This window comes from Ornithorhynchus anatinus, chromosome X5, assembly GCF_004115215.2.
Source record: "Ornithorhynchus anatinus isolate Pmale09 chromosome X5, mOrnAna1.pri.v4, whole genome shotgun sequence".
In the NCBI taxonomy this organism is placed as follows: Eukaryota; Metazoa; Chordata; class Mammalia; order Monotremata; family Ornithorhynchidae; genus Ornithorhynchus; species Ornithorhynchus anatinus.
Window position 1 is genome coordinate 56,971,935 of NC_041753.1, and position 25,803 is coordinate 56,997,737.

At 47.1% G+C, this 25,803-nt stretch overlaps 1 protein-coding gene across 9 annotated transcripts in view; it reads right to left on the reverse strand.

The window, feature by feature from the left end:
* APBA1 (amyloid beta precursor protein binding family A member 1) overlaps nucleotides 1–25,803 on the reverse strand; it is a 180,450-nt gene that overhangs the window by 44,310 nt on the left and 110,337 nt on the right. For all 9 annotated transcript variants that reach the window (XM_029055285.1, XM_029055289.2, XM_029055293.2 and 6 more), the window contains one exon: nucleotides 22,430–23,695. In XM_029055285.1, the coding sequence (XP_028911118.1) occupies nucleotides 22,430–23,626 (1,197 nt within the window). In that variant the 5' untranslated portion in view covers nucleotides 23,627–23,695. The remainder of the gene's footprint in view (nucleotides 1–22,429; nucleotides 23,696–25,803) is intronic.

The following is a 25,803-nucleotide window of genomic DNA, read 5'->3' on the forward strand; positions in this document are numbered from 1 at the left end:
ATAAAACATAGAAGCACTCAAAGTTAAAATGTATACAGATGGCGACATAACTTTAAGTATGACACAAAAATTATCTCTTCTATTTGCTCTATTTATGAAGGATGCAGATCAGTTAGACTCCAAATGCTTTGGAAATGCCTTACTTTCACGGAGAAGTCAAGTGTAAAATAAGTGTTTACAGAGATATTGATTAAATAAGTATGTCTGAAAAGGGTAATCTGTTACAAGATTCTGCAGGGCCCCAATTCCCAAGGGGCAAAGGGTAAGTCAGTTCCTTGAGGCATTAAATGAAATCATTAAAATGAAATCTCAGTTGAAGCAGCTATTACATTAGAAAGACAATGGAAAAAAGAACAGTACGAAAATAGGGTCAACATGCAAATCATTTCACATAACCAACCCCGGAGTCACATCTCCACTTGAAACTGAGATTATTATTATTTTTTTCTTTCCAGCACATATGACTCAAGACAGAATGGTGTTGGCACGGTCAAATGTTTAAACATCTCCATGCAGGAGGCAGATACCCTGCAGTAAAGCTGTGGGGTGTGGAGAGATGACAATATTGGAGCAGAGGTTAACATACGGTACTCAGTACTCTAGTTCTCGGGTGCCTCGGAAGCCTCGTAAAGAAATTCGCCATGCGGATTTCAATGCCGTTCTTGGGTCCAGAAAGTGAAACTGTGCATGGGCTCTAATGCGCCCAAGGGACCGAGTCAGGCTATCGCAGAGTCCAACAACCCAGGCTTCCCCTCCTCCAGCATGAATCCCACTGTAAGAGGGAAGGGGATGCGTCCTTTATCTTGCAATTTCTAACTCAGAAGGAGGTAAAAGCAAAGCAAAGGAGTACATTAAATGTACTTTTTTCCTTTGCTGCTTCTGCCAATATTGCTGGGCTTCTTGAACAACCAGAGTACCTTGCAGTCATGTGAAGAATCCTACTGGACATATTTCAGAAATTCTAGGTTCAGTTGAGCCAGACTCCAAATCTCCAATTGCTGTCCAGCTTAGTCTACAGAGGAACCACGCCAGATCAGGGCAAGCCCTGAAAATTCAATCAGGTCCTACCTGGAAGACACATGGGATGTTACCTATTGAAAGTAAAATCCTGGCTGCTGAAGCTGACGTTTTACATTGCCCATCATTTTCCAGTTCCTTCCCTAGAAGTATTCCCTATTAAGAAGTTAAAAAAAAATCTTAAGGGGATTTTTACCCTAATTCCTATGTTTTCGCCTTGTGTTACGCCTAATTCTTTTCTACAGGTGTTGGAATTAACTTCTGGTTCCAAAAGGTTCGACAGGTTAAGAACAGGGTAGCCATTCATGGGCTAAAATTGTGTATCGCAGAGCCACTCCTGCTAGCCCTCCCTCAGCTCCCTTGGAGAGCGGCAAACTAGGTGTCTCCTGGGCATTGCCTCACCTAGCTCCCCTCTGGGCCGCACACTCAATTTGGGAAATTTGGAGGTTGGAGATTGGGAAATAGAAGCCCCTCCACTGAGGAGAAAAGTAGCTCCTTTTCCTCAGCCTTTTTTCAACACCTTGCTTTGGTATTTGACTCCGGTTCAGTGGGGAGGCTCCTAAGCAGGTCATTGCAGGAAGCAGGCAGGGTAGCAGGGTATTAAGGGCAGACCCCAGAGGAGACCAAGACTGCTAACATCACCACGCAACATCTGTCAAAATGGTCAAGCTGTTGGACCTATTGCTTTTCAGTCTCACAGAACTGAATTGCTACAGAAAAATACTTGTAGCGAAACCCCCTACTGTTAGATGGCTAAACTAACCAGGCCCTATGGCTCTTAAGCACCAGGATTCTGAGAACTTTTTCAACCTGTCATTAGCTCTGACCCATGCAGTCACTGGTGCACTGAGTTCTTTCTTACAACAGAAGAATCATGATTCTCCTTCTCTTGCTCCTGAGGCAAGTGTGAGATTATATGCAAACAAATGCTTTCTTTTATGGTTTTGGGTATTTAATTAGCAGTTGTCTTTCTTGCTCTCTCTCTTTTCAACCATCTGTAACGCTCTGAGTGTCCAATTCAGATCCATGCTAATCATAGCTTATGAAATATCATCATTAAGTGCTCAGTTTTTTCAGGTCTTTTTGCCAAGAAATTTGGAGTTCAAAGAGCACGTAAGAGTCAGACACTTCAAAAAAAAAAACTTGCATCCAAGATCTAATAAAGTTCTAATGAAGGCAGGAAGGGGAGCTTTAGCATTCCTTAGCCCCCCACCCACTTTCTGGTTCCACCATTCCAATGGCTGCCCATTCATTTATCCACTTGTTCCTAGTGTCCCTATCTATCATCCCATTCTTAACTATGGAATTTCATCCATTTTTGTCCACCCCTTCCCCTCTAGAAGGCAGAGATCAGTTATTTTTTTCTATTCCACGCTCCCCTAGCACGCAATACAGTGCTCAACACCCAATAGTAGGCATTCAATAAATGTTGTTGATACTGAATTGAAGAGGCCATATTTCATATACCATGTTTGGGAGATTGTTGAGGTGAGCAGGCAACAGAGATAAAAAAAAACACCCAGGACAACCAGGAAACATAGTGAGCAGCAGGGTGAGGCAACAGAAACAGAAACAGAGGGGAGTAGAGGTTGATGGCCCTCAGGGATGAATTATGGACTAAAGGCTGGAATGGAGACCTCAAGGTCTCGCCCTCACCCTCAAAAGGAGGGGAAACTGTTGGGAGTCACGATACCCAAAAGGAAAGGAACCTGAAAGGAGAGGTGAGAGTCACAGGGACAGGTGGCCCCTTATATGGGAAGGGATAGTCTACTGTCACAAGTATTGAAGTTTGATTAGGTGAACGTTGATACTCACCCCAGCCCCACAGTACTTAAGTAAATAGTCTTAAACACTACTATTTTTCCTATCTGTAATCTATTTTAAGGTTGGTCTCTCTCCATACATAGAGTGTAAACTCCCTGTGGGCGGGGATTGTCTCTACCAACTTTGTTGAATTGTACTTTCCCAAGAGCTTAGTAAAGTCCTCTGCATACAGTAAGTGCTCAATAAATACCAGTGATTGACTGATTAAAGAGTTGATCGATTGGGCAGTCGTTTTTATTGAGCGCTTACTGGGTGCAGAGCACAGGCTGGGCCCCTGGTGCCCAGTAAAAGGGTTTATATGGCTCCACGACAACATGTCTTTTGCTTCGTGATGATGCACACCCAATATTTTTTCATGTTTTGTTCCATCCTGTGACTCTTTAAAATCTTTGTCCTCATAGCTCCCCTATCCCCAGGGCTACCCAGATTGGACTGGCCCTGGGCCTCAAAATGGACCCACCCACATGGTCATTTTGTTTCATAACCTTGTCCGGCTGCAGCCACCCCACAGTAATAGACCCGATTCCTGCCCACAAGGAGCTTACAGTCTACAGGGGGAGTTATTACTTACATCCCCTCTTCATGGAATGCCCAGAGGAATTGTCCATAGCAGGGCCTCCCTCTGGGTGGCCTTTTATGGACAACTGATATGGAACCACTTTGATGAATTTCTTCTTTGAAGCTAGTAGATATGACTTCCGTATTGTCTATGTTCTGATTATCTTCCTTATGTTTTCTGTATATCATAACTGATTTCCTCATTTTCTTCCAAGCCACAGGGTCATGTTGATTTTATTTAGTTAAGAAAAAGAGCCTTCTTATTTGAATGTTTTAAAAAAGACAAAGATGTAATTTGTTCCTTTTTTTGCCCAGAGACATGTTTATACTCCTGGAATTCAAAAACAGGTTTTTTAAAAAATGATTTATTTAACATACAGTTGGTAGAACTGTAAAGTTAACATGACGTTTGGATCATAATTATGCCATTTAAATGCTAACAGCCTAGTTTAATGACATTCTACATGTATTTTCGCAAAATATGAAATCTGATATAAAATGAAATCATTTCAAATGTCCCCGGTATGCAATAACTACTCTAAGTATTTCCTCTTTCCTTCCTTTCAACCTTTCTATAAAACAGTATACCGGTACACATCTCAGAATCTCAAAATTCATTAATCCCATGTTCAGGATGGGTAAGAAAGGCATAAAAGTCAGGAATTTCAGAGTACAAACAATTTCTGGAGATACACTGTGAGAACATTTTTCATTACAAAGTCTCACAACATATCACTTGTCTTCTAATCCCTTAAAATGGTGCAAGCCCTGTGTTCTCGATTTATTTAAATATCCAGTTTGGCATCAATCTAGAATGTAAATTCCTGCTGCATAAAGCAATCAGCTATCTGTTAATACTGATTCAGAATAATAATAACAAAAAAAAACCCCACTTGGCTTCCCTCACACCCAGCCCACCCAAATCTTTGAATTACTGCAACCGTCTACATTAGGTCTCCCGATAGACGAACAAGCCACAAGCCAAACTGTTTAAGAAGCCATCTAATTACTCCCCTATTAAAGGAAGTCATGCAGGCATTCTTTCTGCATCCTTTCTTTATTCTTCCTGCATTCTTACTTTTAGGCTGGGTGTGAGAGCAACGAGGGAGAAACCATTAAGGTCGCTTTTATTAAGACAGAGCTGAAGCAAACATTACTTGCGGTAATGCACTATATTAGCTAGGAGAAAAACAATTCCTCGGTGAGGGAGAGGGCACAGTCTGGGAGGCACTAATTTACATTGATTTTAATTAGCATTGCTGAAGCAAAAGGAACAACACACAGCATGGAACGCGGGGCTACGAGGCTGGAGGTAACTAATTTGCTCGAACAGAAAAAGAGAGAACACAAGGATGATGAGCAGAGAGCCATAGAATTTTCTTTCCGGAATGAGAAAATGTTATCTTCCTCTTCCGAACTCCGTTCCTCAGCCTACCTCTTGCTCAACTTGTGAATGACTGGAAAGCCTGACTCCAAACTCCTAGCAGTGCAATGAAGAATGCAAACCTTCTATGCTATTCTTGACTTCCACGTTGATTAAACTCAACTTAGAAAATTCCCAGTACACTTTACAGTTTCCCAGAACAACCAGGAGAAGCAGATGAAGAAGAAACAGAGGCAACATCGTTTCTCGTGCTGGAGGATCCACTTACCTTTCCTTCATGGTACTCAAACTGGTACACCCAGAAATTCTCCATCTTTCCGGTGCTGTTTATGAAGCAGATCTAACCAATGTGTCCTACTTATGAGCTGAGGATAAACTAGTGGCTTCGCGCTTGTTTTTTTTCCAGTGGTGTTATGTGCCTCGATTCAATAATGCAACTTGTAATAGGAGATGTGGCCACCTCTCAGTGTGTCTGACCCATCCACATTAACCCCCTTGGTGACCGAATTTCCCGTGAAACTGTGCGTCATGGAGTTCGGCATCCTCTCCTGCCACTGTTCCTCTTTTAGAAAACTGCTACCCTGTTCCTTCCCGACAACAGCAGGAGCAGCAGCAGCAGCTTTGCTGCTATTTCTGGAGCAGTGAACTCAGCTCAGAGGTGCTATCATAAACCTCCACACACGTAAAACTCAGCTCGGCTTCGAGGTCTTTGAAAAAGCAACCTGCTGATGGATATGGGTGGATGAGAGAAGGGGAAGGAGAGGAAAACCCAAAGAAGGTGGGAGGAAGGGCAGAAGGAGCAGCGGTACTTATGGAGCGCCTGCCTACTGGGTGCAGAGCACTGTGCTGAGTGCTTGAAGACTTAGACCACAGAACAGGCGTGGACCTTGTTTGTGAGAGCTTACTGTCTAGCGGAGGAGGCGAGCTGCACAAAATGCGGACACACAACAGATTAAAGCAAGGGTGTAAATACTAGTGGTCAAAAAAAGTAGAACATAAAATAAACGGGCCTACGGATGACTGCCAAAATGGCTGATAATGTTGTGGGAAGAAATGATCAGGAAGGTGGGGATTCATCATGGAATACCTCCTGGAGGAGGAAGAGGCCTTTTAGGAGGGCTTTGGAGATGCTGGGGGGAAGAGAAAAAGAGAGGGCTTTACTCTTGACAGAGAAGCAGGGGGGACCTAGTGGAAAGAGGATGGGCCTGGGCGTCAGAGGACCCGGATCCTAATCTCGGCTGTCCCTTTCCTGCTGTAGGCAAGTCACTTAACTCATCCGTGCTTCAATTCCCTCATCTGCAAAATGCAAAAGCACCTATTTTCCCTCCTACTAATACTGTGAGCCCCATGTGAGACCTGGTTGTATCTACCCAGTGCTTGGCACTTAGTAAGTGCTTAAAAAATACCACGATTATTATTAGTGTTATTATTAGCGACAAAGGTTAGAAGAGTAGAGACTGCAGTTGAAAGATTTTGAAAATTCACCCCCTCCACCCCTGCATTCAGAGTAGTTTTTGTGGTAAATTGGTAATCAATTTTTTCTTTTTTTTTTTTACAAACCAGGCACTGTATTAGTGCTGGGATACATACAATATCATCTGTTAATCTGAGAATTTGGGGAGAGAACAACATAACAGAGTTTTTGCATTCATTGAGCACTTACTGTGGGCAGATCACTGTTCTAAGCACTTGGGGGGAGTACAATAAAACAGCATTATATTGACTGATTCATTGACTGATTGATAATTGGGTCAGACACAGTCCCTGCCCCACAAGGGGCTCACAGTCTTAATCCCCATTTTACAGATGAGGTAGCTGAAGCACAGAGAAACTACGTGAGTTGCCCAAGGTCACACAGCAGACAAGTGGTGGAGCCAGAATTAGAACACAGGTCCTCTGACTCCCAGGCCTGTGTTCTTTCCTCTAGGCCACACTGCTTCTCTTGGCCTAGTGGTTCTTATACATCTCTTCAACACTATGTACTGATTGCACTAGGTACCCAGTAAAACCAAAGTTAGAAATATTCCTCTACATGTGAGACTGCCATCTTACTTTGGAGGGTAAGACGAACAGACTAGAAAACACACCCCAAGGGAGGGCAGTACCATCTGACCTACTGGGACATCTGGGCAAGGCTAAAGTCTACAAAACCATGAAAGGCGTCGGCAAGGGAAACATGGAAGTGTCATTCACTGAATTCTACAACACCAAGAGAAAGGGGCACCCATTGGAGCTTGAAGGTGGTAGGTTCAAAACCAACCAAAGGAGCAACAGTGAGTGCTAAACCGATGAAATGTATTCCCACAGGAAGCTGTGCAGGCCAAAAATATCAGCAAGTTTCAGAGGACCTGGGAGTGACAGAAAAATCAGAAAAATGGCCCATAATCGGTTATTGTGGAGAGATGTTAAGGTGGGTGTCCTATGCTTCCTCTGATTATTCTGTCAACAGAATGATGGGGTCTTATTCAGAGAATCAACAGTATTCATTGAGTGCTAACTCTGTGCAGAGCACCACATTAAGCACTTGGAGAGTACAGTGGAATTCGTAGAGAGGATCCCTGCCCTCAAGACACTTTCAATCTAATAGGGGTAGGCAGACACTAAAATGAATTACAGGTAGGAGGAAGCAATAACGTGTAAATGCACATTAATGCTATGGGGGGTGGGAGGGGGAGCCAAAGTTCCCAAATACAGCACGGTGGTAGCTTGGTAGTGGATTAGCTGGAGAGGAAGGGGTATATTCTGGAGATGTGAAGGAAGAACCAGCAGGATTTGGTGACAGACTATGAGGGTGGCAAGAGAGAGAAGAGAGTCAAGGATAATGCCAAGACTGTGGGCTTGAGAAGCGGGGAGGATGGTGGTGTTGTCAAATGTGGTGGAGAAGATTTGGGAGAGAAGATGAATTCAGTTTCAGACATGTTGAGCTTGAGGTGTCAGTGGACATCCATGCAGCGATGTCCTGGAGGCAGGAGGAGATGCAAAATGGCAGAGAAAGGAGACAGGTTAAGGCTAATGAGGGAGCTTTGGGAGTCATCCGAATAGAAGTGGTAGTTGAAGCTGTGGGAGTGGATGAGTCCCCCAAGAAAGTAAGTGTATATGGAGAACAGAAGGGGACCCAGAACTGAGTCTAGAGGGACTCGCACAGTTAGGGAGTGCCAGGCAGAGGAGGGGTCGTGAAAGAGAATGAGAAGGAGAGATGGGACCTTTGTATTGATGCTGCGCTAAAATGCCACGATGAAGCAGACAGTTGTTGTCTTGATAGCCACTGTGATCTCTGCCCACATTAGCCAGCTATTTTTCAGGACTTCGGTCGGGCCTTTCCACCTCATGGGACACACTAAGTGAATCTTTAGTCAGAAACCTTCATCCCTGATGGTCTAGCAGAGCTGTGGTCTTTCCACTGGTCCAGCAGCAGGACTCAGAGACAGAATACAGAGATGCAGATAGAATGCTCACCCAGTAAATAATTATAATAATAATTTGTGGTATTTGTTAAGTGCTTACTGTGTGTCTAGCACTGCATTAAGCGCTCGGGTAGGTATGAGACATTAAGGTCCCACATAGGACTCATAGTCTTAATCCCCCTTTTTACAAATGAGGTAACTGAGGCACAGAGAAGTTAAGTGACTTGTCCAAGGTCACAAAGCAGATACGTGACGGAGCCAGGATTAGAACCCAGGTCCTCTGATTTACAGCTTTACTGCTCTTTCCACTGGGCCACGCTGCTTCCCAAATGGCATTTCTTATGTTCTTATATTCGACGAGTCTGGATAATGCACAAACCAGTATAATATTGTACTAAGGAAAACTAGGGGGCCAGAACAGAAAGTTATATGTGAGCACGGTGTCCCCTTTTCTTCACAGAATTGAGACTTGTTATTGTTTTTAATGCTTTCTACAAATCTGGCCTGTCGTTTAATGTCAACAGTGGTAATTCACATCAGTCTGAGGCAATTACTGTAGTTGCCAACCACCATTTTGAGTTTCTTTCAAAATGGTAAACATTTCAGGTGGTGCTTCTACTAGTTTATCATTTCCAGCTTCTCAAACTTGCTTCCTTCTTCCCACTAAATTATTTAAAACAGAGAATACAATATTTTCATGTAAATTCATGAGAGTCTGAACTGAACACACACTCACGTTGAAGTATCTCTACCTCTTAGAGAGCATTTTCTGCTACCGCTATTCTTAATAAATAGCTACTGAAAAGATGACTACCCAAGCAATAAAATTTTTCTATTTTAACAACTATTTATTAATTATTAACAACTTCTATATTGAGAGACAGCATACCCTATTGGAAAGACCACCTGGAACTCAAAGCATCTGGGTTTTAATCCTGGCTCTGCCACTTGTCTGCTGTGTGACCTTGGGCATGCCACTTACGTTCTTGGTGCCTCAGTTACCTCATCTGTAAAATGGGGATTCAAATCCTCCTTCCTCCAATTTAGGCTGTGAACCCTATGAGACAGGGATTGTGTCTAATCTGATTATCTTGCATCTACCCCAGCACTTAGAACAGTGCAGTAAGCACTTAACAAATATCATAAACCCTCCCCACCCCCCAAAACTTTTCACCCCTTTCAGAAATTTACTGGCAGCCTTAATCTAACTAAAGATTTTGACTGCTCAATTCCCCAAAACAGCCTTACACCTTCTGGAAAGACACAGAAACCACCAACCAAAAAACAAGAGCAACACAGGAGTCAAATGCCTTTCTTCACTGCCTGTTTCCTATCCTTTCTCTTGCTCGCCTCTTCAAGGTTTATTCGGCACCTGAAACCTGCTTAATTATTTAAAGCAGCCTTCTCCATTCTCTTATCAATAATAGATAACTCTTGTGATGGAACAACTGAAACATGTTGAGCTCTATGAACTTGTCACAGGGCTCATAAGTTCTTGGGGGTAAAAAAGTTCAGAAATCAAGCAGTGAAAGTAAAAACAAGGCACCCATCGTTCTGGTCATGTAGAGCAAAATCCCTACTAACACAAGGTAATAATAATAATAATGATAATATCTGTTACATGCTTACTCCCCTTCTAAACTGTTAGCTCGTTGTGGGCAGGGAATGTCTACCAACTCTTCTGTATCATACTCTCTCAAGTACTCAGTACACTGCTCTGCACATAGTAAGTGCTCAATAAACACCACTGATTGACTGATAAGCACTGTACTAAGCACTGGGGTAGACACAAGATAATCAGGTCCCATATGGGGCTCATAGTCTAAGTAGGAAGGAAAAGAGGTATTGAATCCCCACTTTACAGATGAGGGAACTGAAGCCCAGAGAAGGTAAGGGATCTGCCCAGGGTCACACAGCAAGCAAACGGTGGAGCCGGGATTAGAAGCCAGGACCTCTGACTCCTAAGCCTGTGCTCTTTCCAGTAGGCCCCTTCAGGCACTGGGAACTCTTTCTTTGGGAATTATCTCCAAGTCAATCCATCCTTGAGCATGTACCACATGCCTTTATCCCCAAAGACTACATCCTGCGGAGTGTGCCCTTCCATTAGTGGATGTCTGCCTTTAGGGGAATTCACAAATGTTCTTTTCTTCAATTTTACTTTGAAATGAAAGAAATGATTATCTCAACCACACAAAACGAAGGATAACAAATTCAATTGGACACAGAGATGGGTGGAATAGAGGAAAGGGACAGCACAGGCACCCCCAACCAGAAGCTGCGCTGAATGACTTGAAAGGAATCTGTTTTAGGAGGACATTGGAAATGGCTTGAAAGAAAGTGAACCAAAAATTTGCTATTTCAACAGTGAAGTTGGGGAAGCAGTTTAACTCAATGAGTTTAAGTGAGGGCTAGGTTTTAAAGCTAATGAATAATTCTCAAGTCATCTTGTCCTGGGAAAGGTTTTTTGGGGTTTTTTTTGTGTGTGTGTGTGTGTGTGTTTTTACTTAATCTCCTGGCCCACGAGCGAAATGGAAACGACAGTGCTGGGCTTCATGAAATCGCTGAGGGGACCAACTGCAAACCAATTTTTTTTTATGGTATTTGTTAAGTCCTTATGTGCCAGGAGGCACTGTACTAAGCACTGGGGTAGATACAAGCTAATCAGGTTGAACACAGTCCACGTCCCACTTGGGGCTCACAGTCTTAATCCCCATTTTACAGATGAAGTAACAGGTGCAGAGAAATGAAGTAACTTGCCCAAGGTCACACGGCTGTCAAGTGGCAGAGCCGGGATTAAAACCCAGGTCTGCCCAACTCCCAGGCCTGTACTCTTTCTGCTAGGCCACGCTGCTTCTCGATATACTTTACAAAAATAAACTCCTAAGAAAGAAACTCCTTCCATCAAGCATGTCTGGTCTTCACTGATCTGTCCATGTGTAGCTGTCAACAAGGCTCTCTCGTCGTGTGGTCTGAGATCAACTTGGATTTACCAAGGTGAATGCTCGGATCCCACTCCTTGATTCTGGTTTGGTCTAGGGGGCGTGGGCCATCCTTTGGGGGGAAGGGGGAGAACTTCTGCTCTGTTTCTGAGAGGCCCCCAGGCATTCTGAGCCAAACAGCAATCATTCACATTCCAAAGGACTTGAGGGGGGCTAGGCTAGAGGGTGATTCTAGGCAGCCATTTTGGCCCAGGACATATACTAAAGCAGATGTGAACCCCCACATCCATGCCAGAACTGACCATGGGCTCCATGAGATTGGACTGGCATCATAGGACCTGCTCTGAATAATAGTAATAATAATAATAATAATTGGAGTATTTGTTAAGTGCTTACTATGTGCCAGGCACTGTACTAGACGCTGGAGTGGATGCAAGCAAATTGGGTTGGACACTGTCTCTGTCCCCCATGGGACTCACAGCCTTTCTCCCCGGTTTACAGATGAGGTAACTAAGGCACAGAGAAGGGAAGTAACCTGCCCAAGGTCACACAGTAGACAAGTGGAAGAACTGGGAGGATTAATAATGTTGGTATTTGTTAAGCGCTTACTATGTGCCAAGCACTGTTCTAAGCACTGGGGTAGACACAGGGGAATCAGGTCCCACGTGGGGCTCACAGTCTTAATCCCTATTTTACAGATGAGGTAACTGAGGCACCGAGAAGTTAAGTGACTTGCCCAAAGTCACACAGCTGACAAATGGTCGAGCCGGGATTCGAACCCATGACCTCTGACTCCCAAGCCCGTGCTCTTTCCACTGAGCCACGCTGCTTCTCTGAACTAGATTGGACTCACCCCTCTCCACCCAGGTCTGATCTGGCCCAGGCCAACATTCCTAGGGCCTACCTTGAAATAAAATGGCAGCTGGGGATCAGGCCCAAATCAATCAATCAATCAATCAAATCAATCAATCAATCGTATTTATTGAGCACTTATTGTGCTCAGAGCATTACATTAAGCACTTGGGAGAGTAGAAAATACCAAGTCAACAGTCATTTGCTTCAATAAGAACCTATTTAATGGTGGACACGTGTCTCATTCTTATCCCCACTGGGACAGCAAAGACTGCCTAGCCAGTCACAGACATAGAGGTGATTCATCCCCCTGTCAATAGCACAAGGTTGCAGATACTTCAATAGTCTCTCCAGACCCTCAGAAATGGAGTCCTTGAATAAGATGGTTCTCTCCACTCATCCTTGACACCGCCACTTGAAGGTCAGCAACATCAGGTGCTTCCAACAAGTCTTAATGAATTAGTGTGAGCACTTGACCTTGTCAGTGGTCTCCTAGCAACAAAGAAAAAATCCATGCAACCATGCATCCTAAAAACTGAATTCAGTTTTACAACCAGACCGTCAGAGGTCAAGAAAATCAAGATTCCAGATGGTGCCACCACTACCTCTTCACAACTCTCTCAAAGTTATTTTTCCTAAAAGAGGAGTTGAAAGTGCGATGGCAAGTCCCCATCACTGAATGACAGTTTCCTTGAGTATGGGCCTAGGCAAAGCCATTGCATTATTCAAGGGGGAAACTAAACTCAGCATTCCTAATTAGCCCCCTTGCCTTCTTAAAGCATTTGTTAAGCGCTTGTTATGTGCCGGGCACTCTACTAAGCGCTGGGGTAGATACAAGATAATCAAGTTGGACGCAGACCACGTCCCACTTGGGCTCACAGCTTTAATCCCCATTTTACAGATGAGGTAACGGAGGTACAGAGAAGTGAAGTGACTTGTCCAAGGTCACATAACAGACCAGTGGCGGAGTGAGGATTAGAACTCAGGTCTTCTGACTCCTTTGCTCTTTCCACTGGGCCATCCTGCTTCTCTATTTTCTCTATTTCTCAGGGCAAATCTGGAAGCCCAGGATGATTAAGTCGTTTTACAGGTGAGGGCTTCAAGGGATGAGGGCTTCATGACAGAAGGAGACTGAATTGCCCAAGACTACCCAGCAGATCAATGGCAGAGCAGAGATTTCAATCTTTGCCATCCCCCTCAGCCATCATGGCCACAGCCAGCTCCGTCTTCCCTCTCCAGTCACTCCGCATACCGGGAGACTGAGCCTGAGAGCGAGCCAGGGGGACGAGTCGCCGACCCCAGCCTTGCAGCGCAATCCAGGTGCAGTGATTCAGCACAGACTCAGCCCTCAGCCTGGGGACCGTGCCAAAGAAACTTCCAAGGAGAAGGGACGCTGACTTCCGCTACTGCTCCTAACATTCTTTCTTAAACCGCTCTGACTTCCTGTCCCCCCAATCCCATCCCTCTACTACCAGGCACAGTCTCTTTAAACTCTTGATCCCATGGTGCCCTCCAGTTATCGCCCCATCTCCCTCCTATGGCTCCTTTCCAAACTCCTTGGGCGAGTTCATACCGGCTGCCTCTCCTTTAGTTCTCTCCTTGACCTCCTGCAAACTGGCCTACTCCATTCCATGGAAACCACCTTCAATAAGGTCACCAATGACTTTGTTCTTATCAAATTCAATGACGTCTACTCTATCTTAATCCTCCTTGACCTTTCGGGTGCCTTCAACACTGTGGACCACCCTCTTTTCCTGGTAACACTATCTAACCTTGGCTTCATTGACACTGTCCTCTCCAGGCTCTCCTCCTATCTCTCTGGCTGCTTGTTCTCAGTCTTTTTTCATTCACTCATTCAGTCATATTTATTGAGTGCTTACTGTGTGCAAAGCACTGTACTAAGTGCTTGGGAGAGAACAATACAGCAACGGACACATTCCTGCCCACAACAAGCTCACAGTCTAAGGGGGGAGAAAGACATTAATATAAATAGATAAATAAATCAATTACAGATATATACTTATGTGCTGTGGGGATGCGGATGGGAGGGAGGATGAATAAAGAAGCAAGTAAGAGCGGAACAGAAGTGAGTGGGAGAAGAGAAGAGGAGGATTTGGGAGGGTTTGTTGACTCCTCCTCAGTCTCTCATCTCCTAACAAGGTTCAGGTCTGGGTCCCCTTCTATTCTCCAATTTCAGCCACTCCCTTGGAGAACTCATTCTCTCCCACAGCTTCCATAGCCATGTCTAAGTGGATGATTCCCAAATCTATGTCTCCTGACCTCTCTCCTTGTCTGCAGTCTCACATTTCCGCCTGTCTTTGGATGAGTCTACGTGCATGTCCCCCTAACGCTTCAAATTTAACATGCCTAAAACAGAACTCCTCATCTCCCCACCCAAACCCTGGCCTCCCCTGACTGACCCATCATTGTAGACAGCACTATTATCCTCACCACTATCCTCCCTGTCTCATGTGCCAGCAAATTTGGCATTATTCAATCCGCATATTCAATCTGCTACCAAATCCTGTCAGTTCTACCTTCACATCTCTAGAATCTGCACCATCCTCTCTATCCAAATGGCAACCATGCTTATACAAGCTCTTTTCATATCTCACCTTGACTACTACATCACTCTCCTTGTTACCCACCCTGTCTTCAGTCTCCCGCTTCTCCAGTCCATACTTTGCTCTGCTGCCCAAATGATTTTTAGTCAATCCATGTCTCCTCCCTCCTTAAAAAACTCCAAATGGCTGCCCATTCATCTCCGCATCAAGCAGAAGCTTCTAACCAATCCGCATTAAGGCACTCAATCAGCTCTCCTCCTCCTTCCTTACTGCGCTGATTTCCTTCTACAATCCCACCTGTACACTTCTAGGCTCCTCTAATGCCATCCTACTCACTGTACCTCAATATCGTCTATCTCACCACCAATCTCTTACCCACATTCGGCTTCTGGCCTGGAACTCACTCCCCTCTCATATCTGACAGACGATCACTCTTCCCACCTTCAAAACCTTCCTAAAATTACATCTCCTCCAAGAGGCCTTCCCTGACTAGTCCCTCACTTCTCCTATTTCGCCCTCCCTTCTGGGTCGCCTCTGTATTTAGACCTGTACCCCTTAAGCACTTGCTAGTCACCCTACTCCCAGCCCCACAACACTTAGGCAGCTAACCCTATACTCTCCACGTCCTCTATCAGTAAGCAGCATGACATAGTAGATAGAGCACGGGCCTGGGAGTCAGAAGGTCATGGGTTCTAATGCTGGCTCTGCCACTTTTCTGCTGCGTGACCTTGGGCAAGTCACTTTACTTCTCAGTGCCTCAGTTACCTCTTCTGTAAAATGGGGATTGAGACTGGGAGCCCAATGTGGGACAGGGACTGTGTCCAATCTCATAAACTTGCATCCACTCCAGTGCTTAGTACAGTGCCTGGTGCATAGTAAGTGCTTAACAAATACCACAGTTATAATCAATTATTATCTCTCACCTTATTAAAACCATCGCCCCTGCCCTCCTCCCTTCCTTAACTTCTATTTTTAACCACTCAATCTCCAATGGCTCCTTCCCCGCTGCCTTCAAACATGCCCACATCTCCCCCATCCTAAAAAAACCCGTTTTTGACCCCACTTCCCCCTCCAGTTATCGCCCTATCTCCCTACTACCCTTCCTTTCCAAAATCCTAGAACGAGTCATCTACAATCGCTGTTTAGAATTCCTTAACTCCCATTCTCTCCTGGACCCCCTCCAATCTGGCTTCCGTCCCCTCCACTCTACCGAGACTGCTCTCTCTAAGGTCACCCATGACCTCCTTCTTGCCAAATCCAATGGCTCCTACTCCATTCTAATCCTCCTTGACCTCTCTGCTGCCTTTGACACTGTCGACCATCCCCTCCTCCTCCATACCTCATCTCACCTTGGCTTCACGGACTCCGTCCTCTCCCGGTTCTCCTCTTATCTCTCTGGCCGGTCATTCTTGGTCTCCTTCGCTAGCACCTCCTCCCCCTCCCATCCTTTAACTGTTGGAGTTCCTCAAGGGTCAGTTCTTGGCCCTCTTCCGTTCTCCATTTACACTCACTCCCTTGGTGAACTCATTCGCTCTCACGGCTTTGACTACCATCTCTACGCAGATGATACGCAGATCTACATCTCCGCCCCTGTCCTCTCCCCCTCCCTTCAGGCTCGCATCTCCTCCTGCCTCCAGGATGTCTCCACCTGGATGTCGGCCCGCCACCTAAAACTCAACATGAGCAAGACTGAGCTCCTCATCTTCCCTCCCAAACCCGGTCCTCTCCCAGAATTCCCTATCACCGTGGATGGCATGACCATCCTTCCCGTCTCTCAGGCCCGCAATCTCGGTGTCATCCTTGACTTGTCTCTCTCGTTCATCCCACGCATCCTATCTGTTACCAAGACCTGCCGGTTTCACCTTTACAATATCGCCAAGATCCGCCCTTTCCTCTCCACCCAAACGGCTACCTTAGTGCTACGGGCTCTCGTTATATCCCGGCTAGACTACTGTGTCAGCCTTCTCTCTGACCTCCCTTCCTCCTCTCTCACCCCGCTCCAGTCTATTCTTCACTCCGCTGCCCGGCTCATCTTCCTGCAGAAACGATCTGGGCATGTCACTCCCCTTCTTAAACAACTCCAGTGGTTGCCTATCAACCTCCGCTCCAAACAAAAACTCCTCACTCTAGGCTTCGAGGCTCTACATCACCTTGCTCCTTCCTACCTCTCCTCCTTTCTCTCTTTCTACCGCCCACCCCGCACGCTCTGCTCCCCCCCCGCCCACCTCCTCACTGTCCCTCGGTCTCGCCCATCCCGCCGTCGACCCCTGGGCCACGTCCTCCCGCGGTCCTGGAACGCCCTCCCTCCTCACCTCCGCCAAACTGATTCTCTTCCCCTCTTCAAAACCCTACTTAAAACTCACCTCCTCCAAGAGGCCTTCCCAGACTGAGCTCCCCTTCTCCCTCTACTCCCTCTACCACCCCCCCTTCACCTCTCCGCAGCTTAACCCTCTTTTCCCCCCATTTCCCTCTGCTCCTCCCCCTCTCCCTTCCCATCCCCTCAGCACTGTACTCGTCTGCTCAACTGCATATATTTTCATTACCCTATTTATTTTGTTAATGAAATGTACATCGCCTTGATTCTATTTAGTTGCCATTGTTTTTACGAGATGTTCTTCCCCTTGACTCTATTTATTGCCACTGTTCTTGTCTGTCAGTCTCCCCCGATTAGACTGTAAGCCCGTCAAACGGCAGGGACTGTATCTGTTGCCAACTTGTTCATTCCAAGCGCTTAGTACTGTGCTCTGCACATAGTAAGCGCTCAATAAATACTATTGAATGAATGAATTATCTGAATGTCTGTCTCCCCCTCTAGAATGTAAGCTCCTTTTGGGCAGGAAACGTGTCTATCAACTCTACTTTACTGTTCTCTCTCAAGCACCTAGAACATTGCTCAGCATTCAGTAAGTGTTCAGTAAATACCACTGATTCATTAATACCATCTAAACTAAAATATCTGCCTCAGATCAATCAGTCACTGGTATTTGAGTGCTTACTATGTTCAAAGCACTGTACTAAGCACTTGGGTGAGTACAATACAACAGAATTAGCACACACGTTCCCTGTTCATAACTAGCTTACAGTCTAAAGGGGGAGACGGACATCAATATAAATAAATACGTAATTTATAATATATGATTTAAAGATCTGTACATAAGTGCTGGGGGTTGCAGGGGTGAATATCAAATGTCCAAAGGTCACAGATCCGAGTGCATAGGCAACTCAGAAGGGAGAGAGAGCCAGGGAAAAGAGGGCTTAATTGGGGAAGACCTTATAGAGAAGCTGTGACCTTAATAATTCTTTGAAGGTGGAGAGAGGTCGGCAAATCCCACCACAGACCCCAGTATGTGTCATATTTCAAATTTCTCATTGCTCTGGGCAGTCATGCGCTTAAGCGTGACCTAGGGGAAAGAGCCCAGGCCTAGGAGTCAGAGGACCTGGGTTCTAAGCCTGACTTTACCACTTGTCTGCTGTGTGACCGTGGGCACGTCACTTCTCTGGGCCTCAGTTCCTTCACTGGCAAAATGGGGATTCGAAACATGTTCTCTCTTCTACCTACTCTGTGAGCCCCATGTGGGACCTGCTTATCTTACATCTACCTCAGCGCTTAGTCCTGTGGTAAGGAGTTGACAAATAGAATAATAATAATCACCAGCTGCATAACCTTGCATGCACCTTCCAATCGCTGATTATCAAGATGAGGGAGAACTCAGACTCAGTCTTGAATTGTCTCTCCCAGAAGCACTGACCCCATATACATTATTTAGATCTGAATTAGTCCGAATTTACCTGCATCCAAGACAGAAGGTGTCAGTCTGAGTCCAGGGGAGAACTAGTCCAAATATCTCAGATCGTCCTCTCTGAGCCACTCCACTGACTCGGGCTTTGCAGCCACTACCCCTAAGCATGGACAATCCCTCCCTGACTCCAAAATGCAGTTGGCTGTTAGTCAGGACTTACTGTCCTTGTGTAAATGATTCCAGAGCTTTCATTTCTCCTCCTCCTCCTCCTCCTCCACTCCCTCTGTATGCCTTTGGGCCTTTTCACTATCCATTAATATGATCCAACCAAAAATGAACCTGGGCAGTGAGAGGAGACCCTAAGCAGCCTGAAGCGCTCTCCTTGTCGCTACATATTTGGTGAGAGAGGAAGTAAAAATGCTCGGCTAAATGTGTTTTTCTGGATTATCAGTTAATCCATGCTATCCTTCTCTGATTACCCTAGATACAAGAGGGGAAGGAGCACATTCTCTATAGAGGGGCAGGTTGGAGGCCTTCTTTAGCACCAACATAACAATCAAGATGCTAACAGCCCTGTGCCGCACTTCTGATGGGGTTTAGCTATTCTTAGCACCAAATGCTCATCCTGTCTCCCCATCACGTGGTCTGGTGAGACAATACACATTACTAGTTGAGATAAATGTCTCTCTGTAAAAGGGTCAGCAGGAAGGAAAATTTTGGAGCCGTGGGTTCAAAAGACAATCAATCTTCCTATCGCTTTTTCTCATTTGAAAATGCACAGCGTAATTGGAGAACTGCCTGCCACTTAGCGGACCATCAGACACATCTCGCTCCAGTGAATCTGTGATGGTGAAAAGCTGATGTCACTTTGAATAGCCAAGAGAAACCCGAGAAGAGCTCTGTAACATCACTGCCCACTTCAGTTTTAAATGACTGATGAAATTTTAAAGCAGACGGGTGGTGGGAATGAAAAGAGTACGGAAGTAAAGTCTCAAATTGTAGGTTAACAAGTAATGCCGAGTAGGATACCAAGAAATCGTTCCCTTTTTGTTGCTTTAAGCATTTCTTTGCCTGACAAAAGAGGGGCCACCATGTCTGTTGGATTCTGTTTTGTCTCAGATGAGCAGGGTGATGCTTCTTGTCCTTCCATTTTCTATCTGCAAAATGGCTAACAATCAATGCCTCAGTCTTGTTGGGAAGAAAAACAGGCCGCGATGCCACTGCCAAGCACTGTTGTTGATAGAAAGATGTGGAAAGTACTGCATGAAAATCACAATATAGGCTAGCTTCCCCATAGATTTACATGCAATTAGTTTGGTTCTGTTCCAGAATCAGCCCCGACACGACTGCCGAGCCCTATGGGTAAGTAAAGATTACACTGCAAATCCCTCCCTTCCCCGCCCCAATGTCCTTCGTGGCCTGAATTTAGCCCTCCATGTCCCATTCGGTGCTCCCATGTTTTTTTCTTTGTTTGAACTCTAATCGTAGCCACAGCTGTTGCTGCGGGTGGCAACCTGTCACCCCTCCCCTTCCCCTTCCCCTTCCTGATTTATAGCCGCACCTCCCTGCCCTACCCAGCTGTTGCTAACAGGCCGGGAAAGGGAAGAGAAAGGAGAGTGGTGGGGTGACAGCGCTGGTTGTTAGAGCGATATCTGGGGCACTCAACGTCCTGCTGTCACTCTGTCCCCATTGCCACAGCTGGGGCCGGGGTGAGGTGGGGGAAGGCAGGTGGGGCTGCCCATGGATAGGGAAAGAGGAGTGGCACTGTGCTGTGTCGTGCTGTGCTGTGTTTATAGCAGTAGGGCCATGCGGCAGCTGCACGGTAAAGTTCAGCAGTGGATCCTCGAGTCACGAGGGTTAATACAATAACAGGAAAAAAAAATATGAGAGAGTGAAGGGGAGGCCATTTTAGGGTCAGAAAGCCCTTTGGGAACAGAGGAGAGAAGGAAGGAGAGGGGCGAGGGGAGAAAAAGATGGTGTGTATTTGTGGAGGGGGGCGAACTAATTTCCAGGCAGCGACTGAATGTAATATTGGGGGAAGGGCTTCGGTATGCTGGGGCGAGTCACCAAATAGTGCAGGATGTACATATTGCGGGGTGGTGGGAACCTGGGATAGTCTAGACTCAAGCCCCAGGGCACCATAGATCTTGGCTGTCACCTGCAGGTAGGGTACAGTCAACCAATAACGAGCGTAGCAGTCGCAGTATTTATTGAGCGCTTAGTGCAGAGCCCTGTGAAAGAGGATACAGGTGGGAATTAGATACGGATGTGCATGTAAATGGTCACTACCTGGGGTGAAGAAACCATGCAAAAATCCACCTTCCGATTTCAAATCCAATGGCCCCTTCCCAATAATAAACCCTTCCTGATGCTCCATAATCAACTTCTAGATTTTATCAACTCATTCCTGGATCGTGGAGGTGCTTCGGGAAGATGTCCTTCCCGAAGCACGAGAGGTGACGTGGCTTAGTGGAAGGGGTCTCAGGCCTGGGACTCGGAGGACCAAGGTTCTGGTCCCAGCTCTGCCCCTTGCTTGCTGTGTGACTAGGGCAGGTCACCTAACTTCTCCGTGCCTCACTTTCCTCAACTGTAAAAATGGGAATTCAATACCTACACCCCCTCTTACTTAGACTGCGAACTCCATGTAGGACAGGGACTATGTCTGACCCAATTAACTTGTATCTATCCTAGGGTTTAGGACAGTGCTTCACACTCAGTAAACATTTAACAAATACCATAAAAAAAAAAGACAGTAGCTAACATTTTTACAAGTCGGGGGTGAGTCTAGCACTGGAGGCTAGATGACCCAGATATCTCTGATCTCCTTACAGTGGCAAACCTTAGACAGGGCGCAGGCTGATCAGCAGGCGAATCAAGATTCATTAATCACAATTTTGGGTGGGTTGTGGGAGTTAAAACTGCCTTGGGATGCACCCTTGCCCCCTAGCAGGACTGCCATAGCTGCCTCTGCACAGAGTGGCAGCTAGAATGTCACTCTGGCTTTGGACTAGACATTCTGATTGCCAGAGGGCCTGTCTCCAGTCTGGTTGCAATCCCGGCTGCTTTTATGTCCGTTTTGAAATTTTTAGCGTTGAGAAACTCTTAAATCCCAAGAATGATGAATTCATTCCTTTTTTTCTCTCTAATAAAGAAGAGATTGAAACGCTTGATTTTTCAACAGTGCACCTAGAGGAAAGAAACTATTTTCTGGACATAATGAAAGAAAAATCTGGAGAAAAGTGGGCAAAAAGGTTTTAGAAGTGATGACTTTTGCCTGTTTAGTTTGCCCAAGTCAATATGCAAACAACCAAGCAAAGTGTCCACGGAGTGCGAAAGACCTGGGTTCTAATTCCGGCTCTGCCAAATGCTTGCTGTGTGACCTGGGGCAAGTCACTTAACTTCCCTTTGCCTAAATTTTCCTCTTCTTCCTCCCATTTAGATTGTGAGTCCCATACGAGACAGGGAACAAGTCTGCTAATTCTCTTGTACTGTACTCTCCCAAGAGCTTAAAACAGTGTTCTGCACCTAGTAGGCGGTCAATAAATACCATTGACCGATGAAAAGGCAATGCGGGCAGTCCTGGTGTCCAACGTGTCATCACTGGAGGGTGTTATTCGGTTGAATGAATGAGAGTACGATCCATTTAAGAACAAACATTTACCAAGAATGTAATTAGATCAACAGCAGTGAAAATAAGGAATTGCTGAATCAGAAAGCAGAGCGTGTATCTAGTACTGTAGGAATCGCAGACATAATGTGTTTATAAAGCATGCACAGAGGGACTCCTTGATTGTCTACGTAGGTGGCATAACCAAAAGAACTCAACAGTCTATGTTAATCATTCTAATTATCTAATTAGTCCACACATGTCTAAGTGACACAGCTTTCATTTCTGTTTGCACAGAACAGACGATGGGGAATTTATGCAAAAGTTGTTACTCGGGGTTAAAATAAACATAGCAACCCGCATAAAAAACACAAAACACAACAGCAAAAGCCTGTCAGACTGTTTAACCGGCAAACAATTCCTTCTACTCAAAATGAGGTGCAAACGCAGAGCGGCCAACTAGCCCAGTGATTCCCTCTCCCACCACGGTGCGTTCAGAACAGCCCGTGGCCAAGTGAGCCGAGCACATCCCATACTTACATCTCCATCTACTGGCCTCTGGTCATCACAGTCCCGGGTTGGACTGATGTCCTGCCGCATGACCCAGATGGGTTCTTTGGGCTCATCCGGGGTGTAAGGCGAGCGGATGGTTCTCGTCTTCACCTCCTCGATGGCCTCCTTAATGTCCTTGATGGCCAACGAGATGGCATCCCTCTTCTCCTTGCTGTACCGCTGCACCGCCTCATTGGCGTTGACGGCAGGGCGGGGTCCGCTCGGGGGCTGGCCCGGGCTGTCGGGCTCCCCGCCACTTGGAGTGGGGGCCCGCTCCAAGTTCTGCTCCGCCTCCGGCATGTCCTCGGCCGCCTTGTCCAGGCTCTGAGAGCTCATGCTCTGCTTGACTTCGGCTACGATCTGGTCAATGTCCTCCTCCTGCTCGTAGCTGTCCATCCGGGGGTAAGGGGCGAATTCGGCCTCCTTCTCGGGGCTGTCCGACTCCCCGTCAGAGCGCTCGTCGTAGTGATGGAGCCGGGCCCCCAGAGCCTCCTTGCGGTAGTTGTCGGCCTCCTCCCGCTCCTGTTCGTACAGCCGCAGGCCGTCCCGCACGTCCAAGTCCGGAGTGTCCCCGATCTCCTCGTACACGTGCTCCTGCAGGCCGCCGTAGTCGGCGTAGGGCTCGGCGTAGGGCTCGTCCTCCCCCCGGTGGAAGAGCCGGTGGGTGTAGACATAGCCCGAGTAGGCGGCGTTCATTGCCTCCTCGGACTCGAGGGCGTGAAACTGCAAGCGGTTGGGCAGTGTCCGGTGGTGAGTGGCCTCCGCGTGCTCAGCCTCGGCATTCTCCGTGTACTCCTCCGCTTCGGGCCGGTACTGCACTCCGTAGGCGCTCTCGTCCTCGTTCTCTTGGACACGGTCCGGGTCGTAGCCGTCCTCCGCCGTGGCGATCACATCTCCCTCTGCCGTATCCGTGTGGTTGTGGAAGCCGCTCTCGGTGCTGGCTGACCGGGCCAGGGTCCCACCTCGCTCCTCCTCCTCCTGGAGCTGCTGCCCAGGCTGGCCCTCCTGGTCTCCCCCGGCCTGGTCCCGGTGGAAGGAGGCTGCGTATTGCTGCTGCCGCCGCTGCTGCTGCTCCTCCTCCTCCACTTCTGAGTGCTCGAGGTCAGCCTCCACGGATTCGTTCACCTCGCCGCTCCCGGGCTCGTCGTTCGCCTCCACCTCGGGGGGGCCTTCCAAGTGGTTCATGGTGGGGAGCAGGAGGGCCGGGGGAAGGGACTCGTTCGGCTTACTCTGCTCTCATTTTCCTTTCTGGGACTGAAAAGAAGTGGGAGAAGAGAGGGAAGAGACATTATGTGGATAAATTTGTACTCGGGAAAATAAGCCCCCCGATCATCATTATCCGGAAGAACGACGATAACCGTGGTGTCTGTTCAGGGCTTACCAACACGCCAAGGACTGGACTGGGGCGGATACGAGATAATCAGGTCAGACACGGTGCCTGTCCCACATGGGGCTTGCAGTCTGAGGAGGAGGTATTCATTCAATAGTATTTATTGAGCGCTTACTATGTGCAGAGCACTGTACTAAGCGCTTGGGATGAACAAGTCGGCAACAGATAGAGACAGTCCCTGCCGTTTGACGGGCTTACAGTCTAATCGGGGGAGACGGACAGACAAGAACAATGGCAATAAACAGCGTCAAGGGGAAGAACATCTCGTAAAAACAATGGCAACTAAATAGAATCAAGGCGATGTACAATTCATTAACAAAATAAATAGGGTAACGAAAATATATACAGTTGAGCAGACGAGTACAGTGCTGTGGGGATGGGAAGGGAGAGGTGGGGGAGCAGAGGGAAAAGGGGAAAATGAGGCTTTAGCTGCGGAGAGGTAAAGGGGGGATGGCAGAGGGAGTAGAGGGGGAAGAGGAGCTCAGTCTGGGAACGCCTCTTGGAGGAGGTGATTTTTAAGTAGGGTTTTGAAGAGGGAAAGAGAATCAGTTTGGCGGAGGTGAGGAGGGAGGGCGTTCCAGGACCGCGGGAGGACGTGACCCAGGGGTCGACGGCGGGATAGGCGAGACCGAGGGACGGTGAGGAGGTGGGCGGCAGAGGAGCGGAGCGTGCGGGGTGGGCGGTAGAAAGAGAGAAGGGAGGAGAGGTAGGAAGGGGCAAGGTGATGGAGAGCCTTGAAGCCTAGAGTGAGGAGTTTTTGTTTGGAGCGGAGGTCGATAGGCAACCACTGGAGTTGTTTAAGAAGGGGAGTGACATGCCCAGATCGTTTCTGCAGGAAGATGAGCCGGGCAGCGGAGTGAAGAATAGACCGGAGCGGGGCGAGAGAGGAGGAAGGGAGGTCAGAGAGAAGGCTGACACAGTAGTCTAGCCGGGATATAACGAGAGCCCGTAATAGTAAGGTAGCCGTTTGGGTGGAGAGGAAAGGGCGGATCTTGGCGATATTGTAGAGGTGAAACCGGCAGGTCTTGGTAACGGATAGGATGTGTGGGGTGAACGAGAGGGACGAGTCAAGGATGACACCAAGATTGCGGGCCTGAGAGACGGGAAGGATGGTCGTGCCATCCACGGTGACAGAGAAGTCTGGGAGAGGACCGGGTTTGGGAGGGAAGATGAGGAGCTCAGTCTTGCTCATGTTGAGTTTTAGGTGGCGGGCCGACATCCAGGTGGAGACGTCCTGGAGGCAGGAGGAGATGCGAGCCTGAAGGGAGGGGGAGAGGACAGGGGCGGAGATGTACGCGTGTCATCTGCGTAGAGATGGTAGTCAAAGCCGTGAGGATGGTATGGAATCATCGCTTTACGGAGGGGGAAATTGAGGCACAGGGAAGTTAAGCGACTTGCCCAAGGTCACACGGTAGGCAAGTGTAGGATCTTGTCGGGCTTGGGGATGGGAGGAGGGGAAAATTTTTAGCCCTCATTTCAGACCTCTATATCTACACTGGGGTAGAGCGAGTAGGTTAGCATTAGAGGAGCTTAGCAGTGTGCAGGGGTTGAGCTGTAGTTATTTATTTACGTTGATGTCCGTCTCCCCTCTCTAGACTAAGCTCACTGTGGGTAGGAAACATGTCCACCAACTCTGTTGTATTGTACTCTCCCAAGTGTTTAGTACCGGGCTCGGTGCACAGAAAGTGCTCAATACCACTAATAACGATGAAAGAGAGGAGAATGGTAGGTGGAGATACAAGAAACAGGGGTGAGGTGTTTTATGGTATTACAGGGGATGAGAGGTTTGAGAACAACAGGGTTTGGGGGAAAGGATGGAAAGGGGAAAGGAGGGAGAGATTATGGTGGGGGGACGGCAAACTGTAGGATCTTTCCTCAGCATAATATGAAGCCCAACTGTGGCAACCTTCCCAATGTTTGAATGTTCCAAAGGCAGTTTTGAAACCAGTCACCACTCTGGTTATCAGCAGGC